Source organism: Anomalospiza imberbis, chromosome 25, assembly GCF_031753505.1.
Source record: "Anomalospiza imberbis isolate Cuckoo-Finch-1a 21T00152 chromosome 25, ASM3175350v1, whole genome shotgun sequence".
NCBI classification, from domain to species: domain Eukaryota; kingdom Metazoa; phylum Chordata; class Aves; order Passeriformes; family Viduidae; genus Anomalospiza; species Anomalospiza imberbis.
This window is the reverse complement of record NC_089705.1, coordinates 6,707,513-6,735,327: the sequence shown is the minus strand read 5'-3', so window position 1 is coordinate 6,735,327 and position 27,815 is coordinate 6,707,513. Positions and strand designations below refer to the sequence as shown.

At 52.1% G+C, this 27,815-nt stretch overlaps 1 protein-coding gene across 1 annotated transcript; it reads right to left on the bottom strand.

Moving 5' to 3' along the window:
• Positions 1–507: 507 nt before the first annotated feature.
• Positions 508–24,967, bottom strand: WDTC1 (WD and tetratricopeptide repeats 1). Its single transcript, XM_068172559.1, has 16 exons — positions 24,830–24,967; positions 19,093–19,239; positions 16,648–16,731; positions 15,580–15,626; positions 14,319–14,430; positions 13,709–13,896; positions 13,136–13,318; positions 12,749–12,843; positions 11,498–11,613; positions 10,346–10,421; positions 9,663–9,759; positions 8,184–8,357; positions 4,719–4,954; positions 4,177–4,345; positions 3,578–3,770; positions 508–3,458 (listed from the first exon to the last, which is right to left on the bottom strand). Exons 2-16 carry the CDS (start codon positions 19,198–19,200, stop codon positions 3,261–3,263), a joined length of 2,076 nt encoding a protein of 691 aa, XP_068028660.1. The 5' UTR covers positions 19,201–19,239; positions 24,830–24,967; the 3' UTR covers positions 508–3,260.
• Positions 24,968–27,815: the final 2,848 nt, after the last annotated feature.

The following is a 27,815-nucleotide window of genomic DNA, read 5'->3' as shown; positions in this document are numbered from 1 at the left end:
GGAAGGTGGAGGTGACCTCGGCTCTGCCCGAGCCCCCAGCCCAGGCCAAGGCGCTCCTGGGAGCAGCTCCAGGGCAGGCTGGGCTCGTGCAGCTCTGTGCCTCCCCGTTTCCCTCGGGCTCCCGGGCCCAGCAGGGCCTCCCCAGATTTCAGAGTTCTGCTGTCTCAGAGCAGACACAGGGACTGCTGGAGCAGCTCTGCAGGACGTGCTTCCTCCCCTCCTCCCATCCCCACCCCAAGGCTGGCAGCTCCAAACCCTCGCCCCACTGACAGCTCCGAGTTCCCAAACATGGATAAATTACCTCAGCACTGACTCTGTGGCCACCACAGCCTAAGGGCCACATTTTGGGCTCCCCAGCCCCCTTCCCACGCAAGTTTTTGGAGCCTCTGTTCTCTGAAGAACTGACAGGACCTGGCCCAACCAGGCCACCCTCCACCCACCCTCACAGAGGAGAAAGGTAGAGCAAAACCACAAGGATCCCCCGAACAAAACACACCAAGAAAGAACTAGAACAAAGAATTGTTTAATCGCTTAACCCCTTCTCTTCCAGGGACCAGAGAAACAAGTTTTCTGCTCCTTCTAATGAGGGCAGTAAGGCTCGTGTGTTACCTCTACAACTGCAGGGGCAAAGTTTACGAGATGATCGTCTTTAGTACTCAAAAAAGCGAGAAGCAATGGTCACTGCAACACTAAGAGAATCCTAGAGTCTCCTAACGGAGAGCCCATTGCTAGAATACAAAAATAAAGGAGGCGTCCCTGCATATCCCAGGCTAGAAAGAGTTAACCAGAAAGAGCAGGAAGAAGCTTTCCCAAAGAGGGGGTTGAAGTAAACAGCAGAGGTCAATAAAGCAACATCTTCTCCTGACTTCCCCAGCGTGTTTTTTTTCCTTCACCAATAAATACAAATTCCTCGTTAACAAGCGACAAGCAGGTAATCTGCCCACAGCAAGGGGAAAAGGGGCTAGAGGCAGAAAGATTTTTCTCTCCCCTTCTCTCCTATTATTATTAATCTTCCTTTTTTTTTTAACCAAAGCAGCCATTAAAAACAGCAACCCACTGCAGAGGCAGGGAATCTGGTTGCTTTCACACTGCAACTGGCAGGTAAAAGAGCTGCACTGTCTCACAAGGGTAAAAAAAAACCAAAAAATAGCTGCCACAGCAAAAGGTGAATGGGGAGGGAGAGGTCTGTTCTCTTCAGAGCTTTCCATCTCAGTCTCTCAGTTTAAAAATCAAAGTCTGCAGACGTCTACTGAAAGCTGAAAAAAAAAGTTTGAGTGGGAGGAGAAGAGGGAAAAAAAAAAAAAAAGAAGAGGATACGTCTAGTAGGAAGCCTTAAGCAAAAAAAAAGAAAAGGGCAGACCATGTCAGAAAGCCACCCAAGTGAGGAGAATTTTCTGCTGCCTCTGGGTTTGGAAGAGCAGCAAATGCCGGGGGTGCAGCTGGGCACGCCCCCAGCCAGGTGAACTCAACAGTCACAGGTACTGCGTGAAAACAAACCAACCTGCCCCAGGAGCTGAGGGACACCTGGCCCAGGTGAGCTCTGCCTCAGCACGAGAGGGGAGGCCGCTCCTGCCCCCACAGCCGGGCAGAGCACGGGGAGCTGGGCCCTTTGAGGGGCTCCCGCAGCAGCGGGGCGGGCGCGGGCTTGGGCTTCACCCCGGGACAGAGCAGCAGAGTCTGTCTGAGGGGCACCCTCGGGTCCCAGCCCTCCCTCTGCAGGAACAGAGAGATGCTGCCAGCTGACCTCTCTCGCTCCTCATCTCCAGGATTGTTCTGGAAGGCAGAGACAGCCCTGGCTCAGGCAGCCCTGCGCAGCTGCGCTCAGCAGTGCCTGGCAGCCAGAGGCAGCCAGGGGAGGAAAGGGAGGCCTCTCATCTTTCCACGGCAGCAACAGGAAGACCAGGGATTGCACCACATGGAAGAACGGCACACACACATGCGCACACACTCCCAGACACACACCTCACACCCCTGGGACCAAGGCTAACATGTTCAGACCTTCGGCAGGAAGAGACACGAGACAGCGCAGAGCGGTTCAGATCTCCAGGGGCTCTTTGGTCTTAGTTGATAGTCCTAGAAAAAACAACCTCCAGAGGTGGTTGTAGCACAGCTGTGTAAGATCTGTGGGGTATTTAGTGTTTGGCAACTGCAAGAGGTGAAAACAGGGCTGTGTGTTACAGGAGGGGGGAGGAATGGAAGTACAGTGCTGTGTTTCCAGGTGTGCTCCTGGCCGTGCAGCCAGCCAGGCCGTGGGGACTGGGAAGAGGAAGGAGGGCTCCTGAGAGGACCACGAATCCATCTGATGTTACACCAACAAGGAGGCAGGGAAGGCCCACCTTGGCCAAGACAAAGCAGCTGGCTGCACAGAAATGCTGCTTCTGACGGCTCCAGACTGTAGCTGTATCATTCACACGGTGACAACATCCTCAGCTCCTGCCCAGGTGACATGGAGAGGAGGAAGCGAACACAGCTACACACCTTGGGCAATGGAGAGGGGCTGTCACCTGCCCTTTTCCTCAGCAGCTTTAGCTACACAAGTCCTGGGCCTCTGATCCAGCCTGTGCCCATTGCTGTCACCTCCCTGCAAGGGCTCAGGGACCACAGGAGGGAGTATCAGAACTGGGCAAGCTCATTCTGCCCCGTGGAGCTGCACACACCCAGTGCCTTCACTGACCCCTCAGCTACGACAGGGGGACAAGACAGGCAGCCTCCAGTCCTCAATACAGCACAGCTACATCTGCTGACGTGTCTGAGATGGAAGCCAGAAGAAAGGTGTTCTGGGACAAAACAGGTGTTTCATGGCCAACATCTGTAAATCGGGGGCCTCTAGACAGGCTGGTAGCACAGTCAAGCTTTCAGCATCACTGCAGTAAATTCATTCCATAACCCCTGCCCTAGGTTTGTATTTTATTCAGGAATTTAACATCCCCCCTGCAATGCAGGCAACAGCCCCTGTACCAGATCATACAGCAGCTCTGGAAAAATAATCACCAGTTACACTGCTCACAGACAACTCAAAGACCCCTGTTGGGACTAAATTCCACTAAAGGCAGACCCCGGACTGCACTGCCATGGAAGAGGAGGAGGAGGAGGAGGAGGAGGTGGTGATGGTTTAGAGACGGCCGCTCCTGCCCCTGCCAGCTTGTCCTACCCTGTGCATAGTGCGAAACAGTGCAGTCATTCACCAGAGAAAGTTCAGGACCAAGGAAACTCGGTTCCCTTTCAGCCAAACATTTAGAGGAAGGAGAGGCAGTTCTGTTTTAGCTGGGCCGGCACTGGACTTGCCCCTCTGAGCTGTCTTCATCATCTGAGCCTCCAGCCCCACCACTGGTCAGTCCTGTGATCCGGTAGCCCATGTTCAGCAACATCACCTCCAGCGGGTCCGCGTTCATCCGCCGCTGGTTGGCTTGGGAAGCACCTTCCATGTCCACGACCACGCGGCCGTTGAGGGTCTCACTCTGCAAGACACCAGGGGAGAGCACTCAGGACCAAGGAGGGGCTGCTCCTGCTGCTGCAATGGTAAAGCCCAGTGAGAAAAGACAGCAGGAAAGAGGGAGGCTCTGGCTGCAGCTCTTACCTCCGGCCTGGGGTTCCAGAGTCGCACGACCGGGTCGATGCCGCTGGTGGCCAGGAAGCAGTAGCTGGGATGAGGCTGGAGACAGTTCACAATGGACTCGTCTCCCTGCAGCACACGCACCAGGTTGGTGGTTTCCTTCTCCCAGATGAAGAAGGAGCCGTCGTCCGAGCCGCTGACGATGTACTGGGCGTTGCTAGGGCAGAGGAGCAGAGCCTGGGGGTCACGCTCAAGAGCCAGGCTCCAGCAGGCTGAGAATTTCACATGGCTTCTATCATCAGCAGGCTGACATCCCTCACACTTACACATCCAGATAAAGCTCCCCATGCTGGTTCCCTGCATCCCCGGGAGCCCTGTTTTCAATCCCAAATGGATTTCTGAATTGCTAGCCCAACCAGGTCCTCTGTGGATCTGCTCCTCATCAGCTGCTCCTGCAGCAACGCAGGAGGAGGGTTCCTGTCAGCTCCTCCCAACCCTCCAAACCAGCGTCCGTGTCATTTTATCAACAGTAACATGGGACTACACGTGAGGCTTCCACAGAACAGATCATCCTGCTGCTGCTCGCTCCTGTCCTGCACCCTTGCTACCATCTGCCAGCATACCTGCCAAAGAAATTGGCCTCCTTGATGTCTGTTGTGGTGTTACAGTGGCCGCAGTACCGGAACTTGTAGTCGTAGCTGCGCTCCCTCAGCACCATCTCATCCTCAGAGATGGAGTCCTTGCGGCCCGTGGCTCGCAGCCGGATGGGGCCACCCCCCTTCTTGTCTTCAGCTGCAAGGACAACACGTTTCCCTCAGCACCCCTGGGGGAGTTCTAAGCAAAACACACCCCAGGAGACCCCAGCAGCCTTAGAGAAGAGTTAAGGACGATTCCAGCAGGAAGCAGGGCTCAGAGCATGAGCTTCCTTCCTTCCAGATTATCTCCTGGCTACATCAGACTCCTTTTATCACATTCTCACTCAAGAGCCAACCAGGACCAGGCACAAGGAAAGAACAGGCTCCGGCTAGGTTTTGTGCACAGCAACAATCAATCTCTATCAGAAGTTGGAGCTTTACTTCAGAGGGGCAGTTTAAGGAGGGAAGTCCTTGTGTGCTCATTAGATTTCAGTGTAACCTTGGAGAAGCCCAGGAGCAGCAGCACTCACCGTTATCAGTCTTGGAGAAGAGGGCAGCATTGATATCCCTGTCTAGTGCATCGCAGGCACTGCTGTGTGCTTGTTCTGGAAACTTCCCTTTAAAGTCATCCAGACACTCCAGTGCTTCTGCCACGTACTTGAGCTCAAAGAGACAGCGGGCGAGGCGGAAGTGGGCCTTCAGGTGGCATGGATTTAGGGATATGGCCTTCAAGCAGTCCCTCAGAGCATCGTAATGGTCCCCATCCCTGAGGAAAGCAGAGCGGTGGATTAGCCAGCCCAAGCAGCAACAGCAAACATTTTCCACTGCTGTTTCCCAGCCCTCATTTCACTCCACAGCTTGTTGTTTCCAGCTCTCTACACAATCCCACACCCCAGGAGCTCACTAACAGCATTTGCTGTGACTCGGGGGCACCACCTGACCCAGCCCAGCCTCCCCAAGGCCTCAGCAGACGCCCACAGGCAGCTCTGGGATGTGACCACACCAGGCTGCCCCGCCAGCCCTGACCTGCCATTTTAAATCCAAGAGAGCAGAGCTCCCTGCTGCAGCACATTTCGGGAAGTCCTTTGAAGATGGAGGATGCAGCAGCCCTCTGGCCAGGCAGCACAGCCCTCCCGTGCCAGGCGGGCTCCCTGTCACAGCTCAATCGTGCCCCTGTGTGGACACACGGCACAGCTCCGGCCCACGGAGCCCCGGCCAGCAGCTGCAGGGCCTCCCACCACCAAGGGACAAACGTCTGGAGCAGGAACCTTTTCTCACCTTTACAGGAACAAACGGCAGAGTGAGCGTTACAGCAGATGGACGGTTCTGGGTATTTGTATCTGTTTACAGCCTGATTTCCCCGAGCTCAGGGCTCTGGTAGTGAGGCTGTCTGGCTGTGCTCTGGAAGCAGGAGGGACTTGCTTCCTGCACCCTGTGTGGTGCCCAGCTCAGGCTGGCAGGGCAGACACACCTGGGGTACCTCAACTGCTCAGACACCACTAGCTGCCTAAACAGAGTGCCAAGGCTCCATTTGATGGTTAATAATAGTAACAATAATAATAATAATGCTAATGTTTCATATCTGTGATCTACATGCCCCACTGTGACTGCCCCATCCCTGGAAGTGTCCAAGGCCAGGCTGGACAGTGCTTGCAGCAACATGGGATAGTGGAAGGTGTCCCTGCCCATGGCAGGGAATGGAATGAGATGGGCTTTAAGGCCCCTTCCAACCCAAACCATTCCAGAATTCTGTGCACTGAACCCACCAAGGTCCAAAACACTCCAAGGAGAGGATGAATTCACAGAGCAACAATTTTAGATCACGTGAAACCTCTGTCAGGGAGCCACAGGAAGGCTCAGGTTGGAAGGGAGCACTGAAAGTCATGCAGGACTCCTTCCCTGTACAAACAGGGCTCCCTGCAGCACATTCCTCAGGATTGTGTCCAGACTTTGATAATCTCCAGTAAAGGAGACTCCACACCCTCTGCAGGCAGCCTGTCCCAGTGCTCTGTCACCCTGACAGTGAAGAAGCTCCTCCTCATGCACAGGTGGAACAGGGAAGAGCTGTCTCAGTGTCTGGACTTTTTAAGGGGAGCTCCGAATCTTGCAGGAGCTTGTTTTGCAATCCATGCACCCTGCAGCTCCCTCCTGTCCAGGTGGGTCCTGGCCACTCCCCAGCACAGCCCTGCCAGGGTTAATTCAGGACACGCAGCAACAGGCCGTTTTTAGTCACGGAAAGAGGGAATGCAAGTTACCTGTTAGGGTGACAGACAGGTGTCCCACACTTGCACACCTGACTGGGCTTTTAAACTGCTTTGCCACCCTCAAACATCCTTCAAGCTCAACTACCAGCATTGGCAGCCCAACAGACTGGTGTGAAAATGGACATGGTAAGCAGGCTCTGACTTCTCCCTTTGTTACAGGATTGACTCATCTTGTGCAAAACTAGAAATCAGCGCAGTACTGCCAACGTGGACTGCTGAAAGCAATCCAGAGGGGGATGCAGTTGGCTTTTAGGAGCAAAATTTCAAAGGACAGCCTTAGAAGTGCTGGAAAATATGAGCAGCGTCTTAAGGGAGATGAACAAGGGGAGATTAGGAAATTACAGACCTTCCTTTTTTTCCTTGCTCTGTTATTCAGAGAATGAGGCCAAAGCAGAACCTGCAGGGTTCTGAGGGTGGCCTGTACCTGTTCCTGCTCCAGACATCAAGAACACCTCAGAGACATGTGCTGGTTCAGCCTGGGTCACTGTCTGCCTCTCCCCCTGCTCAGTGACATCCCAGCCACCTTCCCCACACTCCACAAACTGTTCCTAGCAGAAAAGTGCCCCTTTTCTGCACCTGGCAGGTATCACCTCACTGCTATTGAAATCCTAGCCCCTGCATGCCACAGAAACCCACTGTGTATGTTTTCCACATCTTCCTGCTACCCAAAAGTGTGGCAAAGCAGTAGCTGACACACTGAAAGGTTCAGATGTGCCAGCACCCTTCGGGAAAAATGATTCCTGTAAGAAAAATGTCATTCATGAGATCAGCACTCAGCTTCTGTGTTCCATCCCTTAATCCCAACCTATTGTTCTTCTCCTTCTGAACACTGAGGTCTTTTTGAGGCAGCTCCCAAATCTCTGCTATTGCAAAACAGCCAGTAGGCCAGTTACCAACAGTCACAACAACTGCTGGCTGCTCTTTATCTTGGCAAGAAGAGAGGAGAATTCATACTGGGGATTTCAGCAGGGAGAGGAGAAGGATATCCTCACAAAGCAAATGGAGATGAAGGACCACAGCTATTTTAAATATGTTAATGGCAAGTCATGGTACTCAGTCTAACTCTGCTCAAGGGGACAGGCACTAAAATAACTCAGCTGTATCTTGCAGATGCAGCTCTGGCCACTGGTCAGAGCAGACATTACCTACTGCAGAGGCTGACAGGGTGTTTTGCAACCAGCAGGGCAGAATCCTCTCCGGACTGCAAGGATCTGCCACCTCCCCAGACCCCTCCCAGAGGTTTGTTTCCAGTCAAAGGAGTGTGGGTTAACTGGGGTAACACAGGAAGCACCAGGTCTGAGTGTCTGCAGTGTGAGGTTCTTGGATAAAGCAGCAAGCAAAGCCACCCCAGCAGCCCTAAAACAACCTCCTGTCATGGGATGTTATAAAGCACAGTCACCATTACGTCATGTGTTGACAGCAGATTTAAGAGCCCTTCTTTAATGCAAATCAGAACCATCCAAAGAAACACAGACACCCTTGGAGACATCCAGAATGCTGTGATTCAGATGTGGATTTTGGGTTTCTTTTTAAACAGGAAAGGATCAGGATTTCACACAGCACATCAGTAGGTGGGCTGTGCCTCCCCAGAATTTGTCCAGCCCAGACTGCTGCACCATCCCTGTGTGCCAGAGGTGCCCAGTTATGTTTCAGCGTGACAACCCCAACCCTGCCTGCCAGAGGGACCAAGGTGGCCCCTGGGAGTCACCTGCAGTGACACTGCCCCCTTACCACTTGCGCTTCATGTAGGCAGCAGCTCTGTTCCCATAGAGCATGGCATTGTTGGGGGCCTTCTGCACAGCTTTGCTGTACAGCTGGATGGCCTGCGTCCACAGCTGGCAGGCAAAGGCCTCGTTGGCTTGTTGCTTGATCCTCTCCAGGTACGGGGGCAACTCCACCTGGGGGCTGCAGGGGAAGAAGGGAGCAGCACAGATAAGTTGTACGTTCTTCGCTCCAGGTCAGAGTCTGCAGTGTTTAGTTCCAGCTTAGCTATGTTTGCTAGACTTCCTAATAAAAGATTCAGGAAAAGGCAGAAGGCATTCTGGACCTGAAGAACTGGAGTTTAAGAGGAAAGTTTGGTTTTGACCACAGAATCCCAGGATAGTCTGGGTGGGAAGAGAATTTAAAGCCTATCCAGTCCCACCCCCTGTCATGGGCAGGGACACCTTCCACCCCCCCAGGTTGCTCCAAGCCCCATCCAACCTGGCCTTGGACACTTCCAGGGCAGCCAGAGCTTCTCTGGGCACCCTGTGCCAGGGCCCCTCACCCTCTGGCAGTCTCACTACATCATCTGACTGTTTCCAATTTTTATTCATCTACAGAGACACTCCAAATTGAGCAGTGGGTATTTTAAGCATCAGACTTCACCAATACGTCTTTGTTTCGACTGCATAAACAACGTTTCCACTGCTCTTTTAGCAATGCACAACAATGCACATGCAGAAGCATCTGAGCTCACCAGGCCCATGCTCCACAACCCAAAATTCCAGCCCCACTGCTGCTGCCGCGGTGGAGGGGCCATCTAGAGGAGAGGAGCTGAAACAGTCCACAAAGCGCCTTCGGAGGAACCCAGACTACCCATATATGGTATTAAATAAGTGTCTTGACTTTGAACCAAGTCTCATCAGCTGGAAGAAAAACAGCCACCAAGATGTGCTGCTGCTCCTTCACCCCAGTTGCATTTTGCTCCTAAAGAAAGAAATCGGCAGGAGCAATAGAAGAGGCTCCATCCAGTCCTAGCTCCCATGTTAGGAATGGCACTAGTGTTCCAGTGTTGTCACAGAACAATTCCGGCTGCTTCAGTTCAGTTTGCAGCAGGCAGGTGCCCAAAAACTGGCAGAGGGAAGCAAGGTTCCTTCACCTGCCAGCCTCTGCCACTATCAACACACAGTTCCTGCAGGCCAGGAAGCAATCACCACTCAGGACACTTTGCTTCCAGGCCTGAAAAATCATTTCTTAGTTTTGTCCACCTTAATTCATCATAAGAGGAAATATCCTCACAGACAGTTCCTCCTAGGATGCTCTTGCCTGCTCTGACTCCTGTTCACAGCCCAGGCACAAGAGGCCAACACAGCCCCAAGAACAGAGGCCACTAGGCAATTCAGGAACAGGGCAAGGGATTTGCACTCACACCTTTCTGGCAGCACCTCACCCTGTGAGAGGCAAAGGACAAAGCCACAGAAGCCCCTGGAGGGGCAGCTGTGCCCTCACCTCACGTGTGCCCTTCCCTCGGCCAAGCGGAAGCCGTTGCTGTGGAGATGGATCCCATTGGACACTCCATTGGTAGAGGTTTTTCCATTCTGCACTTCTGAAGGTTAGAGAAAGATATATACAGCCATGCTAAGTATCAATGTAGATTAAACAAGCTCAGGGTTTATTTTACAGCAGGGCCAACCCAACACAACAGCCCCATTCAGAGCAGAAACAAAACTTCCATGAGTCCACCTGCTCCAGCCACCTGGATTTGATTTGTCCTCTTATATTTACAAATCTCTGCAGTGTCCTTTGCAATACAATTCTAGATCAAAAAAGCAGACACGCAGAGAACTAAGTGCTACGGGAATTACCTTTGACTGATTTCAGGACTATCATGGAATCCTGGAATGGTCTGGGAGGATACCAGGACCTCAACCACTGAACAGTCAGCTTAATCCCTGAGCACAGCTTCAGGCACTCTCAACTCACACACACCCCACCCTCTCCACAGGTCACTTCTGCCCTCATGTTTTGTCCCACTGCAGAAGGATTTTGGCACCAGGGTATGAACTGCACTGCAGAAGCAGCCCAGCAACACCCACAGCCTGCTTCATTCTCCTCCCGCACCCTGAAAATGAACTGTGCAGTACAGAACTCCCCTCTGCTGTTCGCTCCCTTTGTGACTGCATCACACTTACCTCCTGAAGTGTGGCACTTCTTTGGGAGGAGAAAAGTGTATGGTCGCTGCTTGTATGTCAGATCAAACAAATAGACCTGAGGAAAGGAAAAAAGAGCATGAGACAAGTCTGCAAAACAGAGACGCTCAGGTCAGAAATAAAAGAGGGCTCAGTAGGTACACAGATCCCTGTTTGTGTTTGCTTCTTCCAATTTTCTCACTGGGAATCTTTTTTATAGATGGACACACAAGGGATGGCAGCAGTAATTGGGGTGTGTCCCAGTCCAGCCCAGTTCAGAGAGAACAACACTGACTAACAGGAACCTGGTCTTACTCCACACCTGCAGAATTTAAAAGATGACCTGACCACTGACCAACCTGCTCAGAAAGCTTCATATTTCAATTAAGCAACTGAGATATTTCAATTAACACCATGATAATGAAGAAACCAAACACCTATTGACAGAGAAGAGGCAGGACACTGAGGAAAAGTCTCTCTAAGATGAAACCAGTATTTCCCGAGAAACTCCCAGGGCAGCTCTGTGAAATCCTAATTTATAGCTGTACTGGGACAGGAATGCACAGCCCAGGCCAGACCCACGGTTCACCCTCTCCTAAAGGGACTGAGTGCACGTGTGAGAAAGAGCTGGAGAGGACAAGCACAGTGCAACCTGCCCACAAGCAAAGGTCCTGTTTAATCCACGCTGATTAATGCTGTCAGGAGGATTTTCTCATTCCACTGATAGGCTTTACAAAAGATCCATGAATATCACCCAGAGCTTAAAATTAAAGCAATCAATATTCCAGGTGAAGGCCTTTGCTTCTCCAAGTTCCTCATTCACTACATTCTATTACAGAAGCAGTCTGATGTTTCAAGAATGAGTTATGAAATCCTTTCTAGGTCAACAAAGGTCAGTTCCAAAACTGGTTTTGTTTATTTTCTTTCCCCTCTTCCAGAGAGTGAAATGTGAATTGGAAAACCACAACAGAACGTGGTTTAACTTTGATCAACGACAGCATAACAAATATATCCCTAATCCCAAGTATTTAGTCTGAATTAATCAGAAAGCAGTTTAAAATCAATCGCATTACCCACAGAGAAGTTGCTGTACCTATTTTCAATAGCACACAACAATGTCCAGTGACCCAGTGTGAAGCTTTTTTGCCTCCTTACCTGCTCCCCTCCCATGTTGACCAAGAGCTCGGTGCCATCGGGGCTGAAGGTGACGTACGTGGCCACCAGGACCCTCAGCCGGTTGTTGTAGTCTGGAAGCTTCACTGGGAGGTGCCCTGTGGAGAGGACAAGTCCAGAATTATTGGCTTAACTCTTAACTGTTGTCTTTGTCCTACTCCAGCTGCTCCCTTTTACAAGAGCAAAGTCACGGAGCACAAGCACCCACGGGATTTCCCATTTCCCGCTGTTTACGGGATCCTTCCACGAGGAACCAAACCATGCACAGGGGCCTTTAATTGATGCCCCACCTCTGGAAGTGTCCAAGGCCTGGCTGGATGGTTGGATGGAGCAACCTGGTCTAGTGGAAGGTGTCCCTGCCCACGGCACGGGTGGAACAAGGTGTGTTTTAAGGTCCCTTCCAACCCAAACCAGTCTGTGATTCCATGATTCCAATTTTGCACAGCCACCCCACATGAAGACAGGCATCATAACTGCCTGGTTAACAATGAGCCTCCAGAACCCAGCAAATCTCAGTTTTGGGGATTCACTAGGATTTGGCTTTTGCGATTTGTGGCCATCTGCAAATACCTCCATCCTCAACCCCCTAATTAAGTTTCCTTAATAAAGCCCTCAGCACAAGGAAACCAAAGCTCCTAAATATTCAGCTCACACACAGGTTCTGTTCTTCAGACAGCAGATGTGTTGCATGACCAATTCAGGGGACCTGAGGAATCCTCTAGTGGGAATCATCAGGAGCAGGACTGTCAGAACTGGTCTGCTGAACATGCTGGTCTGAGATATTGTAAAAAAAAAAAAAAAAACAAAAACAAAAAACAAAAAACCCAAACATTTTGGAGTAAAAGATAGTAAATAATGAGCACTGGAGAAAAATGTCATCTAGATTGCTCAGATACTGCATCACTGATTCTTCATCTGCAAGATGAGGACAAGTCACTTCTGTGCCAAAAAGATTTTGAACGGCAGCTTTGCTGGGACCAGTTCCAGGAGAGCCTATAGAGCCCAGGTGATATCCAATCCTTCACTGCGCAGTAGGAGTGACAAAAACACATCTATGCTGGACAAAAAGCAGCAAGGCTAGCTCACCACCCCAGTGAAGTAACCTGCAATTCCACGGAACATCCCATGGCAGAGCTCCCCTGAGCAGGGGTTTGTGTGTGATGGGCAGAACTCTGTTTCTGCAGGCAGTGGAGTCCCCGGTCACCCCCGTGCCAGCCCAGAGCAGGGACGTACCTGCCACGTAGTACTGAGCCGCCCCGTCCGGGAGGGGCTTCTGCCGGTCACAGAACGTGTGCACTCCAGCTGAGGGACTCTGCTTCATGCTCTTCCTGCCCAGAGAGAGGAAGAGCCTTATGATAACCACAGCATTCAGCTGCTGGAAGCCTCATCTACTCTGGCTTTTCTTGTCCACCCGCGAGGACAAGGCCTGCTGCCCACACAGCAATGGGGGCACCAGCCTCACACCACCCCGGTGTACTCAGCTAAAAGACTTTGACAGAAAAAATGGAGCGAAACTTCCCAGAAAGAGGTGAGTGCTGGACACCTGCAAGTCCCTCTTCCCACCAGAGCCCTGAGCAGATCCCTGCACCAGGAAATCCCCCAACAGCCAGGCGCTGTTACCTGTGGTTGTGGATCATGCGGATGTCGTAGAGCCGCACAAAGGGCCCGCTGGCCCCCACGGCCAGGTAATTGTTGTCCTGGGGGTTCACTGTCAGGCACTTGGCCTCCACCAGCTGCCCGCAGTACTCAGTCAGGTCTATCAGCACCTCGGAACGTTTGCTGTTCTCCCGCAGGTCGTACTGCCTGCAAAGGGGTGGGAGTGAGGCAGACATGTCACGGGGGAACAGAAGCAGCAGGAAGAGACTCATGCAATGTCCTGAGCTGGGACAACACACACTAGGCCTCAGTACCAGGAGAATCATTAAGAGCAGATCTATAATGTGCACAGATTTATTCAAGTTCCAAATTCAACTCCCAAGTCATGACCTGTTCCTTTCCCGGCCTCCCTTTCCAGCAGTGAGGAAAATGAAGGAGCTGAGGAGAGTATTTATGACTCTACAAAATGTATCTTTCCAGTTTTAGGAAAGGGAGAGACAAGCTTAAGCTGTTTAGCACAGAGACAGCCTCCCTTCAGGTCTGTGCACAGCACACATTGTGATGGTTCCCAAAACCAAACCAACTGCAATTCTGTACCTGATTAAGCCATCTTCTGCGGCACTCCAGAAGGTGTTTGGCCACATGGGAGCCGTGGCAATCCGCTTCACTCTGTTGGTGTGATCTCCAAACATGTGTACGGTCTCCTTGACAGTCAAGTCATGGACGTGCACCTTGGAATCTGCAGCTCCCGTGATGAGGATCCGATCCCCCGAGTGCGGCAAGAACTGCGGACAGGGATTGGACACTCAGCCTGGAGAAGCACTGGGGCTGCTCACATGGACACCCTGGCAGTCACAGAGCAGGAACTCTGCTTCAGGAACGTGGGCCAACACGTTATTCCCTACTACACAGGTCAGTATGCACACTCAAGAGTCACCAGCTACAGCAGGACACACAAGAGTGTCTTCATCCCACATCCCAATTTGCTACAACCATTTCCTTCCAACTCACTGAGAGAATAAGCTTGGGATCTGCATAAACTAAGTGCAATATTAGATTTAATACTTTTCCCCATAATTAGAAATATTCAATTTTTTTTTTTTGCGGGGGGAAACTGCTTGCAGGAAAATGTTTCCCAGCAAGGATTTATCTTTTTACTGCTCAGGTTGCTGTTTCTGTTAGCTGCTCTTTCCTTGTAAGCGCATACCTTGACAGAAAAGATGTTTGCAGTGTGTCCTGTGTGCATAGAAAGGAGTTTCTTGTGGTGCAGAGGATCCCACACAATGGTATGCTGGTCATCAGAGCCAGAGGCCAACAAGCTAAAAGGAACGGGAGACAAATATGCACCATGAATTCTTCTGTTCCACACCACGGCCGGGTCTGTGGAGCTGTTTGACCACAGACATCCATTAAATTAATTCAGCCCTAACCATCCCATTTCCTCTCTTCCCTCAGCTCTCTGTTCTTGCTGCTCACTGTGCACCCATCCCTTCAGCCAGGTCTAGGAGCTAAAGCAGACAAAATAGCAGCTCCACAGGAAACACAGCTGACCAAAGGATCTCACCCGCATGGCAATGGGAAAGCAGGAGTGTTTGGTCAACAGCACAATGCAGGGCCTCCACCTTCCCTACCACCCTGGCTGTGTTAACTGCTCCACATCATCTCTGAAGCCCAGCCAAGGCATTCACTCCCAGGCTCCAGAGGTGCCCAGGCAGACCCAGGGCTCGTGGGGTGAACCACAAACTGCTTTTAAAGTCATTGCAAGGTGCTCTTGGCCTTGTCCATCCATCTGCATCTGGAGCAAACGAATCTGACATCTGCAACTCTCAGCTCTTCTAAACTTAGATTTTTTTCGTAGCCATTCTCTTTCAAGCACATGAGATTTTCACTGGTAAATAATTCTGAAGAGTATCAGAGGGCAGACTTTGGCTGTTGTAAGAGGCATGTGCAGAAATACCCACTCTTCCTCCAATGCACTCATTTCTCACACAGAAACTCTTCATTCCACTTGGTTACTGGAAGTTGCTCTTTAGAGTCCCTCTAAAATTGCAGAGGGGTGAATTCTCTACCTCCTTCCTTGGATATCTGTCCCCCAGCAGCAGGTTTTAACAGCATGGTGAAGGGGGTGGGGAAATGTCACCACCAGCTGGGCAAATCCTAAAGATCCATTATAATCCATAATACCACTTAAGAGAAGAGAAGAGAAGCAGCCTTCAATCTCCACTTCTTAGTCTGACCATTTCCCTTCTGAATTCACTAAAGGGCCATTTCTAATAATATCCAGATATATTTAACAAAATAAAGCTTCTTTTGAAGCGTGAGCTCTACTACAGCTCAAAATTTGAGCTTGAGCTCCACTTTACTAGAAATGGGAAGCAGCTGCTTATGATAACATGACCTACATCCTACTCTTGGGAAAACCTGGGGTTATGGCTTTGTTGATTCCCCAAATGAAGCCACATACTTACTCTCCTTTTTCATTCCATTCCAGACAGTTGACACACCCAGAGTGACCCTGAGGGAAGGAGGCAAGGGAAGATGGCATTACTCAAACTTCAGATGTATCAAACAGAGCTGTCCTAAGACAAGGACACAGTGAGCTCCTCACAAATAACTTCCTCCAATAAAAGCAGGTTTTTTTTAATTCCAACCCTGCAAAGAACTCCACATGCTAGATAAGCACCTCCAGAAAAGACAGACATGCTAGAGCAGTTGGGGTAGAAAAGGCAAAATGAAACAAATAGAAAAAGGTAGTGTTGAATAAAATGGCAGTTGAGTCTCAGAGGCTACAGCTGAAATCCTGCTGTACACACAGAAAGGTGACTTTGCTTCCAAAGCCCTTGGCTAGGCTGACAAATTACATGTACAGGCACTCTGGGAACACAGGGAAAATGCACTTTTGATAGCTCTGTTAGAAGCACCTTGCTGCTGGGTGACTACATCATCCATCTTCATCCACATTAACCAACAACTGCACCAGGAAGTGGGGGAGTGTTGAGCAGCATTTGATGTGGGAGATGTGACTGAAAAGGGGGACAAAAGAATCCTTTTCTCCCCCAAACCAAGATAATTGATGTGTGAGAGGCTGGCTCAGTTGGGTGGAGCAGGGTGTTGTTAATGCCAAGGTTGTGGGTTTGACTCCCAGACGGGGCTGTTCACTTAAGACTTCAATGATCCCTGTGGGTCCCTTCCAACTCCAAATATTCTGTATAATCTTACAGTCCTTTCTAAGGTGTGTCAGAGTGCACTACAACCTGTTCCTTAGGGATCCCATTAGAGCTGGGCACGTTCAACAGACGACAACTGTCTTCTTCAGGCATCAGTGCTGAGATTAGGTGTGCCCACCCTGTTAAAGGTTCTCCTGTAGGTGCACCAGGTAGCGCAGAAAGCTCACGCAAGCTCTCACTGAGCTACTCCTGGCTCTGATGCAGTTTGGGGGACCAAGAAATCAGCACTGACCTCACAAAGCAGAGCAGTTCATACACTCCTGCAGCAAGGTGCACTCCAAGGAGCTGGTCTGCTCTCAGGACACTCACCTGCAGCTCAGCCTCCAGCCCCAGGCGGCGGATGAAGGGGTCGGTGACGTGGTAGTGGCGCTCGAAGCCCAGCGCTCCCCTCTCCTGCAGGAGCAACAGGCACCACCCTGAGCACGGCAAACACAGCACTCCTCCTGCCCTCTCAGAGAACATTCTTCAACTTTAAAAAGCACACCAGCTATTGGGGTGTCCCCCCAACACCACATTGCGGGTCCTGTACTGTAGTAGGGAGTCACAGAATCCCAGAATGGTTTGGGTGGGAAGGGACCTCAAAGCCCCTCCAGCACCACCCCTGCCATGGCAGGGACACCTTCCGCTGTCCCAGGCTGCTCCAAGCCCCGTTCATCCTGGCCTTGGATCCAGGGGCAGGCACAGCTGCTCTGGGCACCCTGTGCCAGGGCCTCACCACCCTCACAAGAAAGAATTTCTTCTCAATATCCCATCTAACCCTGTCCTCCTTCAGCTCAAGGCCATTCCCCCTTCTCCCATCACTACACATTCTTGTTACAAGTCCCTCTCCAGCCTTCCCATCCTCTGAACATCTCCAGGTGAGCAGATCTTTGCCCCTGAACCGATTTAAAATGCTGTGTAACTCAGTGCCAGGCTCCAGCTGAGGAGCCCAAACCAGCTCTGGGAGGCCCACACTGAGGCAGAGTGAGCTGACCCTAATTGGGGCCTGAAAAAGAAGACATGGAAGAACTTGGGAATGCCTGCTATTATCCCTTGGCAAGGATTTCAGCAGGACCTCCATCCTGAGCACAGCAGTCCTGGACCAGAGCTGCCCAGGAGAACTGTGCCATTGCAGAGCCTGTCCCGAGGCACCAGCAGCATGGGGTGAAGAGCTGGGGAGTGGAACTGGCCAGCTGCCTTCAGGGACGGGTTATTCCTCAGGCAGGGAGCAGAGCTGCAGCGCACAGGCTGTTCCAGAGGGATGGGAACAGCTGCCACAGAACTGCGTCAGTACAAATGAAGGTGAAGGAAAGCAGGACAGTTGTTTCCCCTGTGATCTCACAGGGCTCACAGATGCATCAGCAGATGGCTCTGATGAAAGAAGGCCAACTGCAGAGGCAGGAATGAAGGAGAGAGAATGCCAGTCAGATTTTGGATGGAATATCTAAATGGAGATCCTTCCCTAGGACTTGACCCAGCTGTGGTCTCACTCCATGCCACACTCATCAATGTAATCCTTTGTCATCAGCACTTAGAGATGGGAGCACCAATGTCAAAATCACCCTGGTGGTGCCCAAGAAATCACCCTGGTGGTGCTTGGAGCACATCAGCAGTCCCAGAGCAGACACAGAAGTGCTGAATTCCCTTTCCAGCCCAAAGCTCAGTAATGAACTCCACACACCAAAAGCTATTTGAAGACAAAATGGAGACAGACATAAAAGGGTTGGAGGCAAAACAAACCAGGCTTTTTGTAGGAGCTTCCATGACAGACTTCAAACCCCTTGATGTACTTTTGTGGAGAGCATTCCTAAAGCACTGCAAGGCCCATGCAAGGTGCTGCAGGCATAATACTGTGCTACTGCAGCCTCAGTGGCTTTGTGAGGGCTGTGGGGTAGGATACTGCTTTTCCTACAAGGAACTGCCTGACTTAGCAATCTTCCCAAGGTCACACGTCAAAGTCTGACATGCAGGCAGTCTGAGACAGTCCCAAGCTAAGGCTCAAACCACAGAACCAGCCCTTCCTTGTTAGGGCAGCAAAACAAATCTTTGCACATGGATTGAATTACAAGCTTATAACAGAGTTTATAACAGTTGGTACCAAACTGCAAAGCGAGCACTCGAGCTCCCAGTTCCCTATTCTGGCCACTCACAGATCCTTTCCTGAATGCTGATTATCAGCAAAGCTGCAAATGATTTCAGGCCTCTGAGTCCCAGCAATAATTGCCTATTGTGTCTGCTGCAGCCAGTCCTTTCACGTTGATATTCCACCAAAGCAGCCATCAGATGACTGATCCCACCACTGCACAAGTTTTTTTTTCCCGACACAAAGGAAGTAACACAGCACTCTCTAAAGAAAAGGAGACAGAGAGGCTGTGACAGAGATCATTAGCTTTACTACAGTCAGAAATACCTCTGATGGCAAGATCACACGGGGAGAACACAGAAAGCAGAGAGGGAAGCTGGCTAAGGGCCTTTGTGGTGCCCAAACACAAGCAGCTCTATTTCTCTCTTCAACTCAGAAGGAAAAGAGCTGCTGATGGCAAACCAGCCCAGGGAGAGGAACTGTGCTCCTGTCATGCCAGACTTCATCCCAGCTCTCCTTTAAGGACAGTGACAAGTCCTGTGTGGTTGTTCTCCTAAGCTCCTTACAGGGCTTATCAATATGTAAGTAACAAAGATCTCGTTCCCAAGTAAAGGCAACACCAGGAGCTTTTCCCACTCCAGCACTGACTCCCCCCTCTCCACCAACACCAGTGAACACGGGGTCACACGTACCTTGATCTGCCTGTGGATGATGTCTCTGGTGATGTTGGCTTTTGCCATCTTCTTGCAGTGGGGCAGACGAAGAGAAGCTGTGGGAAGAGCTGCTGTGCATCCAAGCATTCCAGCCGGGCCAGGATCCGCACCGAGGGCGTCAGTTACCTGAGGGCAGCACGGGGGACAGGGCAGGGACAGGGCAGGGACACCACACGTTAGGCCACTCACACAGTGCCAAGCTCCCAGGAACAGCGGTGGCTAAGAGCTGGAACGTTTGGAATAAAGGCTCCTGAAGAAACTCAAGGAAGGAACAATGGGAGAATGAATGTCTGGCTCAAGGACGTTCCCAGTTTGTGGAGAAATTCATGATGAGCAGAATTCCAGGACTATATCAGCCTGGAAAATCCATGTTTCTATCCCAGCAGAGACACTGTGAGTCGGAAGCAGTTTCTTGTCCCAGGTTTCCCTCCCACCATTCCATGACCACTCATGTCCAATGTCATGTTTCCCAAACTCTACAACCAACAAAGATTATACTATGCTGTGAATAAACACAGCACTGATGCTTTTGGCCACATCTTCTCTCTCATTTACTACATTGGATTATCAGCAAAACACCCCTAAAATATCCAGAAGGACATAAACATTCCTTGGAAATCACAACAGCCAGCCATGAAGTCAGAACTGAACACCTAATTACCTCAGCAAGAGAAAAGAGGTGACCAGTTAAAACTGAATTTCCAGGAGAAATTAAGAGTTTTGCACACTCTTAATGGAGTTGAATGTACTAACCAAAATAATTGAAACCCCATGGAATTGGCTACGTCTGCTAAAAAAACATTCAAATTGCAGAGTGATGGTCACAACCCTGAGCTGGACAGGCTGCCTAGCAAAGGACCAGTCAGTCCCTGAGAAATTCTGCAATTCCCCCAGTTTCCATCCCACAGCCTGGCCCATTTAGGCATTTCTACTGTTCTCTTTAAAATGACAAAAAGAATAAAAATGAAATTTCAAACGCCCATTTTGTCCTATGTAACCTTCTAGTTTAAAAACATTTCCAAGCAGAAGAAGCCAAAATTTTCCTCTTCTAAATGAGGAAATGCTGATTCATTGAAACAAGAGCATTTCACAGGAACGCCACAATAAACAGGAGCCCTGGCAAACCTCATCTGATTCTCTGCTGCCACAGGAGGGCTTCCGCTGGCCCTCCTGTCCCACCCTGCCACGGGCAGGGACACCTTCCACACTCCCAGGGTGCTCCAAGCCCTGTCCAGCCTGGCCCTGGACGCTTCCAGGCATGGGGCAGCCACAACAACAACTTCCCTCAGGAATGGCTCCCAAGGACAGGAAGGGGAGGAAGCAGCAGCATCTGGGCACAAGGGCAGGTGGATCTGCTGACGCTGCGGCTCCTGAGGGGTTTCTGAGCTGCTTCCCCAAACTTCAGGAGAGAGACTGAGGAGCAGGAGAGTGTCCAGGGAAGGGAACGGAGCTGGGAAGGGGCTGGAGCCCCAGGAGCAGCTGAGGGAGCTGGAAAGGGGCTCAGCCTGGAGAAAAGGAGGCTCAGGGGGGTCCTTCTGGCTCTGCACAGCTCCTGACAGAAGGGGACAGCCGGGGGGGGGTCGGGTTCTGCTCCCAGGGAACAGGGACAGGAGGAGAGGGAACGGCTTCAAGCTGTTCCCAAGTCCATCCTCAAAAGACACAGGGACAATATCCCAGCACACCTCAGCACCTCAGTGCCTTCCACTCTTCTTAGAGCCTCCCTACAACACTGCCAGGCTCTGTCCACACTCTCCCCTCTCCAAACAACATCCAGCTCCCTCCTCTTCTTCCCTGCCAGGCAGATTTCTTGTCTTCCTCTTTGAGAGCAACTGGATTTGGCTCTTACGACCCCACTGTGCCAGTGCCAGGCAGGCTGTCACCTCCCAACTGACAAACACCCCACTGCTCTTTTGGGAGTATTTTTGTCACATTTCCTACCTCTACTTATTGCTAATTTCTAATCAGCTCCTTTCTCCTCCAACAGCACCAAACAACCTCAAGGACACACACGGAAAAATGCACGTGCATGGAAAGATCCAGATCTCCCATACACAGCCATAAATAACGCACACCAAGAGGCCAATTTAGAGCTAAATAAGTCACTGCAAAACCATTAATACTGTACAAACAGAGAGAAGGAATATCCAAACCTCCCAAAACCACCGCTCCTTACCAGACCCAAATTCCCTGGTGTTTCAACCAAGGCTCCTCTGTGCCAGCATCTTCTACCTTGTGGAACCCTGCCCGGGTGGGAGCAGCAATACAAAGGAGCTGGCTATTTCTGGGAGGGTTTTTGGGATTACTGATGTGCTGTGGAGCTTCCCAACTCTCTGGACAAGTCACTGCCAGCTGTGGTAACTCAGAGGTGGCCCAGGTCTCAGGATATCAGCACATCTTAACTTCTTAAAAAATACAGGCGAGGAAAATCATCCAAGAAATCAGACCTTGAGTAACAGGCTTGGATAAAGCTCAGTCCAACAGGAATGCAGGAGCCTAAGGTGTCTCTCTTTCCAGGAAAGTGCTTGATTTGGCAACTGGATGCAATAAAATGCTCAAAGGTCTCCCAGATCTTGTGCCTTTGCTTGGCCAAGAAGGCTCCAAGAGCCTTTCCTCCTTTCCCTTTGCTATTTTTTGTTGCTCAACAGGTATTCCACAACTACAAAGGCTCTGGCAAACTTTAAAGTATCATGGAAACACAGACGAAGGATTAAGAAGCCCAAAATCTCATTCCAGATCACATTTTGAGCATTAGCCACAACTGATCACAATCCCAGACTCCGAGTCCCCATGGATATGACAGTGAACTCATTCAAATATTAAATAAATAAAAAACAAGCAAATAAAATCAATATTAAGTGTTCTTAACACTAAAGACTATTGACTCCACCACTGTACAGGTAGATCCAGCCTCCAGTTTCAAACTGGAATAAAACAAAATCTCCCTAGATTTGTAGATCTCCTGCAAAATATATGTAACAATAAAAAAAAAAAATCAGACAAAAATCAACTGTGCCTCCCAATTTCTTAAGACACAAAGGCTTCCAAACATGAAGCCCCTCCAAAGAGTCTTTGTCACCACTAAAGGAATTGGAAATTCCTTGGAAACTTCCACCATGGAAATTGGCAAAGAATGTTCCTCTTTAGGCAAAACCACCGTGCAAATTCTGCTCTAACCCATTCTTGCAGTTTCTGGCTTTTAACTAACCCGGCACAACCAGGCTCTGGTGGAATGAGGGATTAAGTCCCAGGGCGAGGGACAATTTAGGACAAATCTGCACTGCTGCTACCAGGGCTGACTCCACGAGCAGCTTCACTTTGGCTACACGTAAGAGCTAACCTCGCCCCTACCTCTCTCTGCTCCAGGCCAGGCTGGACAGGCCTTGGAACAACCTGGAAGGTGCTCCTGCCACTGCAACAAAATCATCTGTAAGGTCCCTTCCAACCACACCATTCCATGCTCCCGTGACCTCTTTGGGGTTATTTCTTGGGTGACACCAGGGCACATTTCTCTATCACCCTTCAAGGACAACTTTCCCTCATCCCGCACTGCTCCAAACCTGCCTGGGACACCCCAGACAGGACTAAAAACCCGGGATGCAGTAACTGCTGTCACCTCCTCCAGTGACAAGCTCTCCTCAAGCTGCTCCCTGGAGCTCACAGAGGATCAGCCCACCTGCAGCTCCTGCACTTTCCCCTGGACTCTCAGGCCGCTGCCACACAGAACTCCAGGGCACAAACGGAACTTTCGCAACGCTTAAATCCACAGTCAAAAATTAACAAGGCACAGTTTTCCATGGGCTCCAAATCTGGCAGGCTCTGTTTACACGGACAGTCACTTAAAAGCCCCTTAAGCTCCTGGGAAAGTACGCTTCCAAAGGGTACTCCAGGCCATGGAAAGGAACACTCACTCCAAGCCTGGAAACAAAACCTTGACACTGATAACAAATAATTCCATCAATTTAACATCAAACGCTCCCAACACAGCCTGGATTTGGGGGATGGCTCCTTTGCTGGATTGTATTTCCCTCTCATGGAACCACCTGAGCACCTCCCACCCACAGCAACACAACGACAGCAATGGGCTCTGCACTGAGGGGGCTGAGCCCCAGCCTTGGCACCAGCACCCTTTGGGAAAGCTCCGTCTGCCCCAAGGACTCCACAGAGCAGCAGGACTCCTGAAATCAGCACTTTTAAACAAGCAATCCCATTCCTAACTGCTTGGATGAGCCCAAGTGTCTCAGGCTCCAAACTCAAGGTCACTGGAAAAAAGCAGCACTCTGCACACCAGAGCCTCTGGATACACGGCTCATCCCAAGGGAGGATTCCTCAGACCCTTCCCTTCAGCACCTATAAATTATTTCACCCATCCAAACACCACCCAGAACCCATCCTGAGAGGCTTCTTTATCCTCACAACTTGTTTCCCTGCCTTCTTTACCGTGACTTTCCAAGAGGTCACCGATCAAATTAAAATACATTAGTGTAGATAGGAATATATTTTTTTTTTTTTAGGAAACCTGAAAAACCAAGAGGGAATGCCCTGGTTAGCAGCAAACACCTTGTTAAAAGAAGGTTTTTCTCCAGCTGAAGGAGTTGTCAGGAGCTGGAGCAGGGAGCCAGGAGAAGAGGGGAGATGGGAGCCCTGACAGAGCCAGCACAGGGCACTCTCAGGGAAACTCTGACACACTCAGGCCACACAGTGCTCGCAGCTCAGCCCTCCCACTGCAATCCTGCCTCTCCCCTGACCCCCAGCTGGCACATCCACGGGAAAAAGGGAAGAGGCCAGGCAACCCCGCAGCCCCGCACAGGCAACACCCCAGCGCCAAGTCCCACACGGCCCAGCAGCTCCAGGAAGGAGTTTAACTGCAAAGGAGGAGAGGCCGATCCCCTCTGCGAGGAGAGGGGCTGCAGGACACCCACAGGGCAGGGAACGCTTCTGTGAAGGCTTTAGCCAGGGGACAGAGAGCAGAGGAGGGAGCAGGGCAGGGTCACACCCAGGAACAGGGAGAGGAATGTGAGGACAGGGCAGTGCCAGGGCTGGGACAGCGAAAGGAAGCCAGAAAGCAGGAGCTGCACCTGGCAGGGAGGCACCAGCAGATGATGCAGGGCTGGGGGGAAGAGGGCCTGGGGAAAACGGGGGTGAGGGGCTGGGGTGGGAGGATGGATAGAGGAGAGATCCTTAAGGGCAGTCAGACTCCTGCTGAAGAGAAGGGGGTGACACCTCGGGGGAATAAGGGGACACCTGACAGAGCCTGGGGTGGGGGGAACTGATGGGAAAGACAGGGGTGGGGGGAAATGTCAGGAAAGGGAGGTGAGACAGCTGAGAGGGAAGGGCTGCGGGGGGATGTAGCTGTCAGGGAAGGGTTTGGGGCCTACAGGACAGGCAGCTGACAGGGAAGAGGGTACAGGGGCACAGCTGACAGGAAAGGAAGGCCGGCTGACAGGGAAGGGGGACGAGGTGTGCTGGACTGGGGAGGGAACGGGGGGACGCAGCTGCCAGGGAAAGGGGCACCGGGGGAAGAGAGAGCTGCCAGGGAACGGGGCACCGGGGCCGGCTGACAGACATGGGGCCCGGCAGATGCAGCTGCGAGCGAAGCGGGTACAGGGCGCAGCTGCCAGGGAAGGGGGCACCGAGGGGCGGCGGGCAGGGGAGGGATCGGGGTGGGGGGGTGTCCGTCAGGGCGGCGGGGCCCGTCCGGCCCGCGGGGGCCCGTTACCTGTCAGGCCTCCCGGGCGCGAGCGCAGCGGGCACTGGAGGTGGCGAGGCTCCATCCATGCGGGGCAGAGCGGCACGCAGCGCAGGGGCCGCGGCGGGGCCCCGGCCGTGCCCCCCGCCCCCGGCCCTCGGTACCCCCGCCAGCTGTCCGGGGCTGCGCTGCGCCCCCCGCCGCCGCGCGCTGCGCATGCGCCACGCCAACTGCGCAACCGCCCCCCCCGCGCGCCGCCGCGCCCCGCCCCGCGCAAAAGGCGTAAATCCCGTTCGTGAATGCCGCCCCTTCCTGCCTGCCGCCGCGCCGGAACTGACAGCTCACCGAGCCAATGGAAAGGGAGGAAACCCGTCCGGGAGAGCCGCCAATCGGCGCTGAGGGGGCGGGAGCGCGGCGAAGGGGCTGCTGGGAGGTGTAGTCAAGGAGGGGGAGCGATGGCCGCCGGCTCCCCTGCCCCAAACCCGGGGGTTAAAGCCCCCTGAGCTCGGACCGCTCCACAGCGGCGAGGATGGTGAAGGGCCGGGAGGGGAAGCCAGGAAGGCATAGGCTGAGGTCACTCAGTTTGCCCAGCCTGGACAAGAGGGGGCTGAGGGTCCTGTTCCTGTCCCTGGAAGGGCCCCGTCCCAGCCCTGCCATGGCAGGGACACCTCCCACTGTCCCAGGCTGCTCCAGCCCCGGTGTCCAACCTGCCGTGGGCACTGCCAGCGATCCAGGGGAGCCACAGCTGCTCTGAGCACCTGAGCCAGGGCCTGCCCACCCTCACAGGGAACGACTCCTTCCCAAAATCCAATCTAAACTTACACTCCACCAGCTTAAGGCTATTCCTCCTTGTCCCGTCACTCCAGACCCTTTTAAACAATCCCTCTTCCTTGCTGGCTCCTTCAGGGGCTGGAGAGCTGCGGCTGGGTCACCCTGAAGCCTCCCTGCCAGCCTTTCCTCTGGGCACCCCTGGTGCTGCAGGGGCCCGGCGGGGTCTGCCCGGGCCGTGTGTGCCTCCCGGAGCCCCCGGGGCCGGGGCCGGGCCGTGTGTGCCCCCCGGAGCCCGGCGGGGTCTGCCCGGGCCGTGTGTGCCTCCCGGAGCCCCCCGGAGCCCGGCGGGGTCTGCCCGGGCCGTGTGTGCCTCCCGGAGCCCCCCGGAGCCCCCGGGGCCGGGCCGTGTGTGCCCCCGGAGCCCCCGGGGCCGGGCTGGCGGAGCCCGGCGGGGTCTGCCCGGGCACTGTGTGCCCCCCGGAGCCCCCCGGAGCCGGGGCCGGGCCGTGTGTGCCCCCCGGAGCCCGGCGGGGTCTGCCCGGGCACTGTGTGCCCCCCGGAGCCCCCCGGAGCCGGGGCCGGGCCGTGTGTGCCCCCCGGAGCCCGGCGGGGTCTGCCCGGGCACTGTGTGCCCCCCGGAGCCCGGCGGGGTCTGCCCGGGCACTGTGTGCCCCCCGCAGCCCGGCGGGGTCTGCCCGGGCACTGTGTGCCCCCCGCAGCCCGGCGGGGTCTGCCCGGGCACTGTGTGCCCCCCGGAGCCCGGCGGGAGAGCCCAGCCCGGCTGCCAGCAGCACCGAGCCCGGCTTCGCTCGGAAAATACAGCTGCCATGGAGAGGCAAGAGCCAGGCGGTGGCAGTGTTGGCAAAAGCCTTCCCTTGGCCTTGTCACCGGCCCTGCGGACACCGAGGACAACGGCGTCCCCTCCAGTCCCCGTCCCCCGAGGAAACGGTGGGGAGCCCACGTTGAGGCGCTGCCTTTCTTTTACACGCCTCCCCCTTTTTGGGAGGGTTCTGCGAAAAACGGCAATCACCTGTTTTAAAATTTAAAAAGTTTAACAGCAATAAAATGGTTATAAAAATAGACTAATAAGAATTTGGACAATCAGAGCTAGGACAATAAAAAACAAATACAGAGAGTCTGGGTGCCTTCCTAGGTCAATTAAGCCCCGAAAGCACACTCATTAACACAGGATTAACCCTCAAAAGCAGCAGCCTGTTGCATATTCATATATCTCATACATGAATATATCATATTGAGGTGGTATTATATGACTGGCTCTTTGCAAAGGAATACTCAAGGTGTTATGTTGTATTAGTTAGTATTGCTGTATTAACCTTTTTTCAAGTAGTGTGGTAGACATACTTTTAGGTTATAGCATAATGTTATAACAGAAACTATGTAATGTAAGATATTTTTTAACTAGCTCGAGAAAGGGATGAGATTATCAAGAAATCATTCGCACAGAGATAACAGCAACAAGACACCTAAATCCTCCAGAAAAGAGTTACCGCCTCCTTATTGGAAAAGACAAACATTCTTCCACCTCCTCTCCGTCTTTGATTAAGGGGAAGAAGTTGACAATAACCAGAGAACACCCTTTGTTTGAAAAGAATTTATGCATCATGTATGAGATATATGAATATGCAACAGGCTGCTGTTTTTAAGGGTTAATCCTTTGTTAGTGTGTGTGCTTTCGGGGCTTAATTGCCCTGGGAAGGCACCCAGACTGTCCATATTTCTTTGTTTTTTATTGTCCTAACTCTGATTGTCCAAATTCTTATTACTCTATTTTTATAACCATTTTATTACTATTCAACTTCTAAAATTTTAAAACAAGTGATTGGCATCTTTCACAGAACCCTCCCAAAAAGGGGAGGTGTGTAAAAGAAAGCAAAACTTACCAATTTACCTCCCTATAACTTATTACCAAAATTAAACATTCCTGGAGTCTGCTAATAAAGCGTAATGAATAGTTTAAATTTTCATTTGGAACTTAATTCCCTGGCTCCCAGATAATCCCAGCTGCATGGCAGAAGAAAATTCCTACTTGATTCTTCCAAAAGAAGGAGGAAAAGCCCCTTAAATCAGAGACATCAGGACTCTTCCTTGCATCTCCAGCCTCATAAATGACAGCTGCAATGATTTGTCTCCATCTTGCAAGTCATTAACCTATTCAGCTGTTGTCAAAGTCCTTTACAGAAGGTAATTGTTAATTGTTGCCTCTGCATCAGTCCAGACTTTAATT

Bases quoted from the DNA above. Each gene is read 5' to 3' on its own strand.
- WDTC1 (XM_068172559.1), bottom strand. From the start codon at position 19,200: ATGCTTGGATGCACAGCAGCTCTTCCCACAGCTTCTCTTCGTCTGCCC. The intron at 16,732-19,092 runs GTACGTGTGACC...TTGCTCCTGCAG, and splicing joins TCATCCACAGGCAGATCAAG to GAGAGGGGAGCGCTGGGCTT. The intron at 13,897-14,318 runs GTATGCGCTTAC...CCCTGTCCGCAG, and splicing joins CAAACATCTTTTCTGTCAAG to TTCTTGCCGCACTCGGGGGA.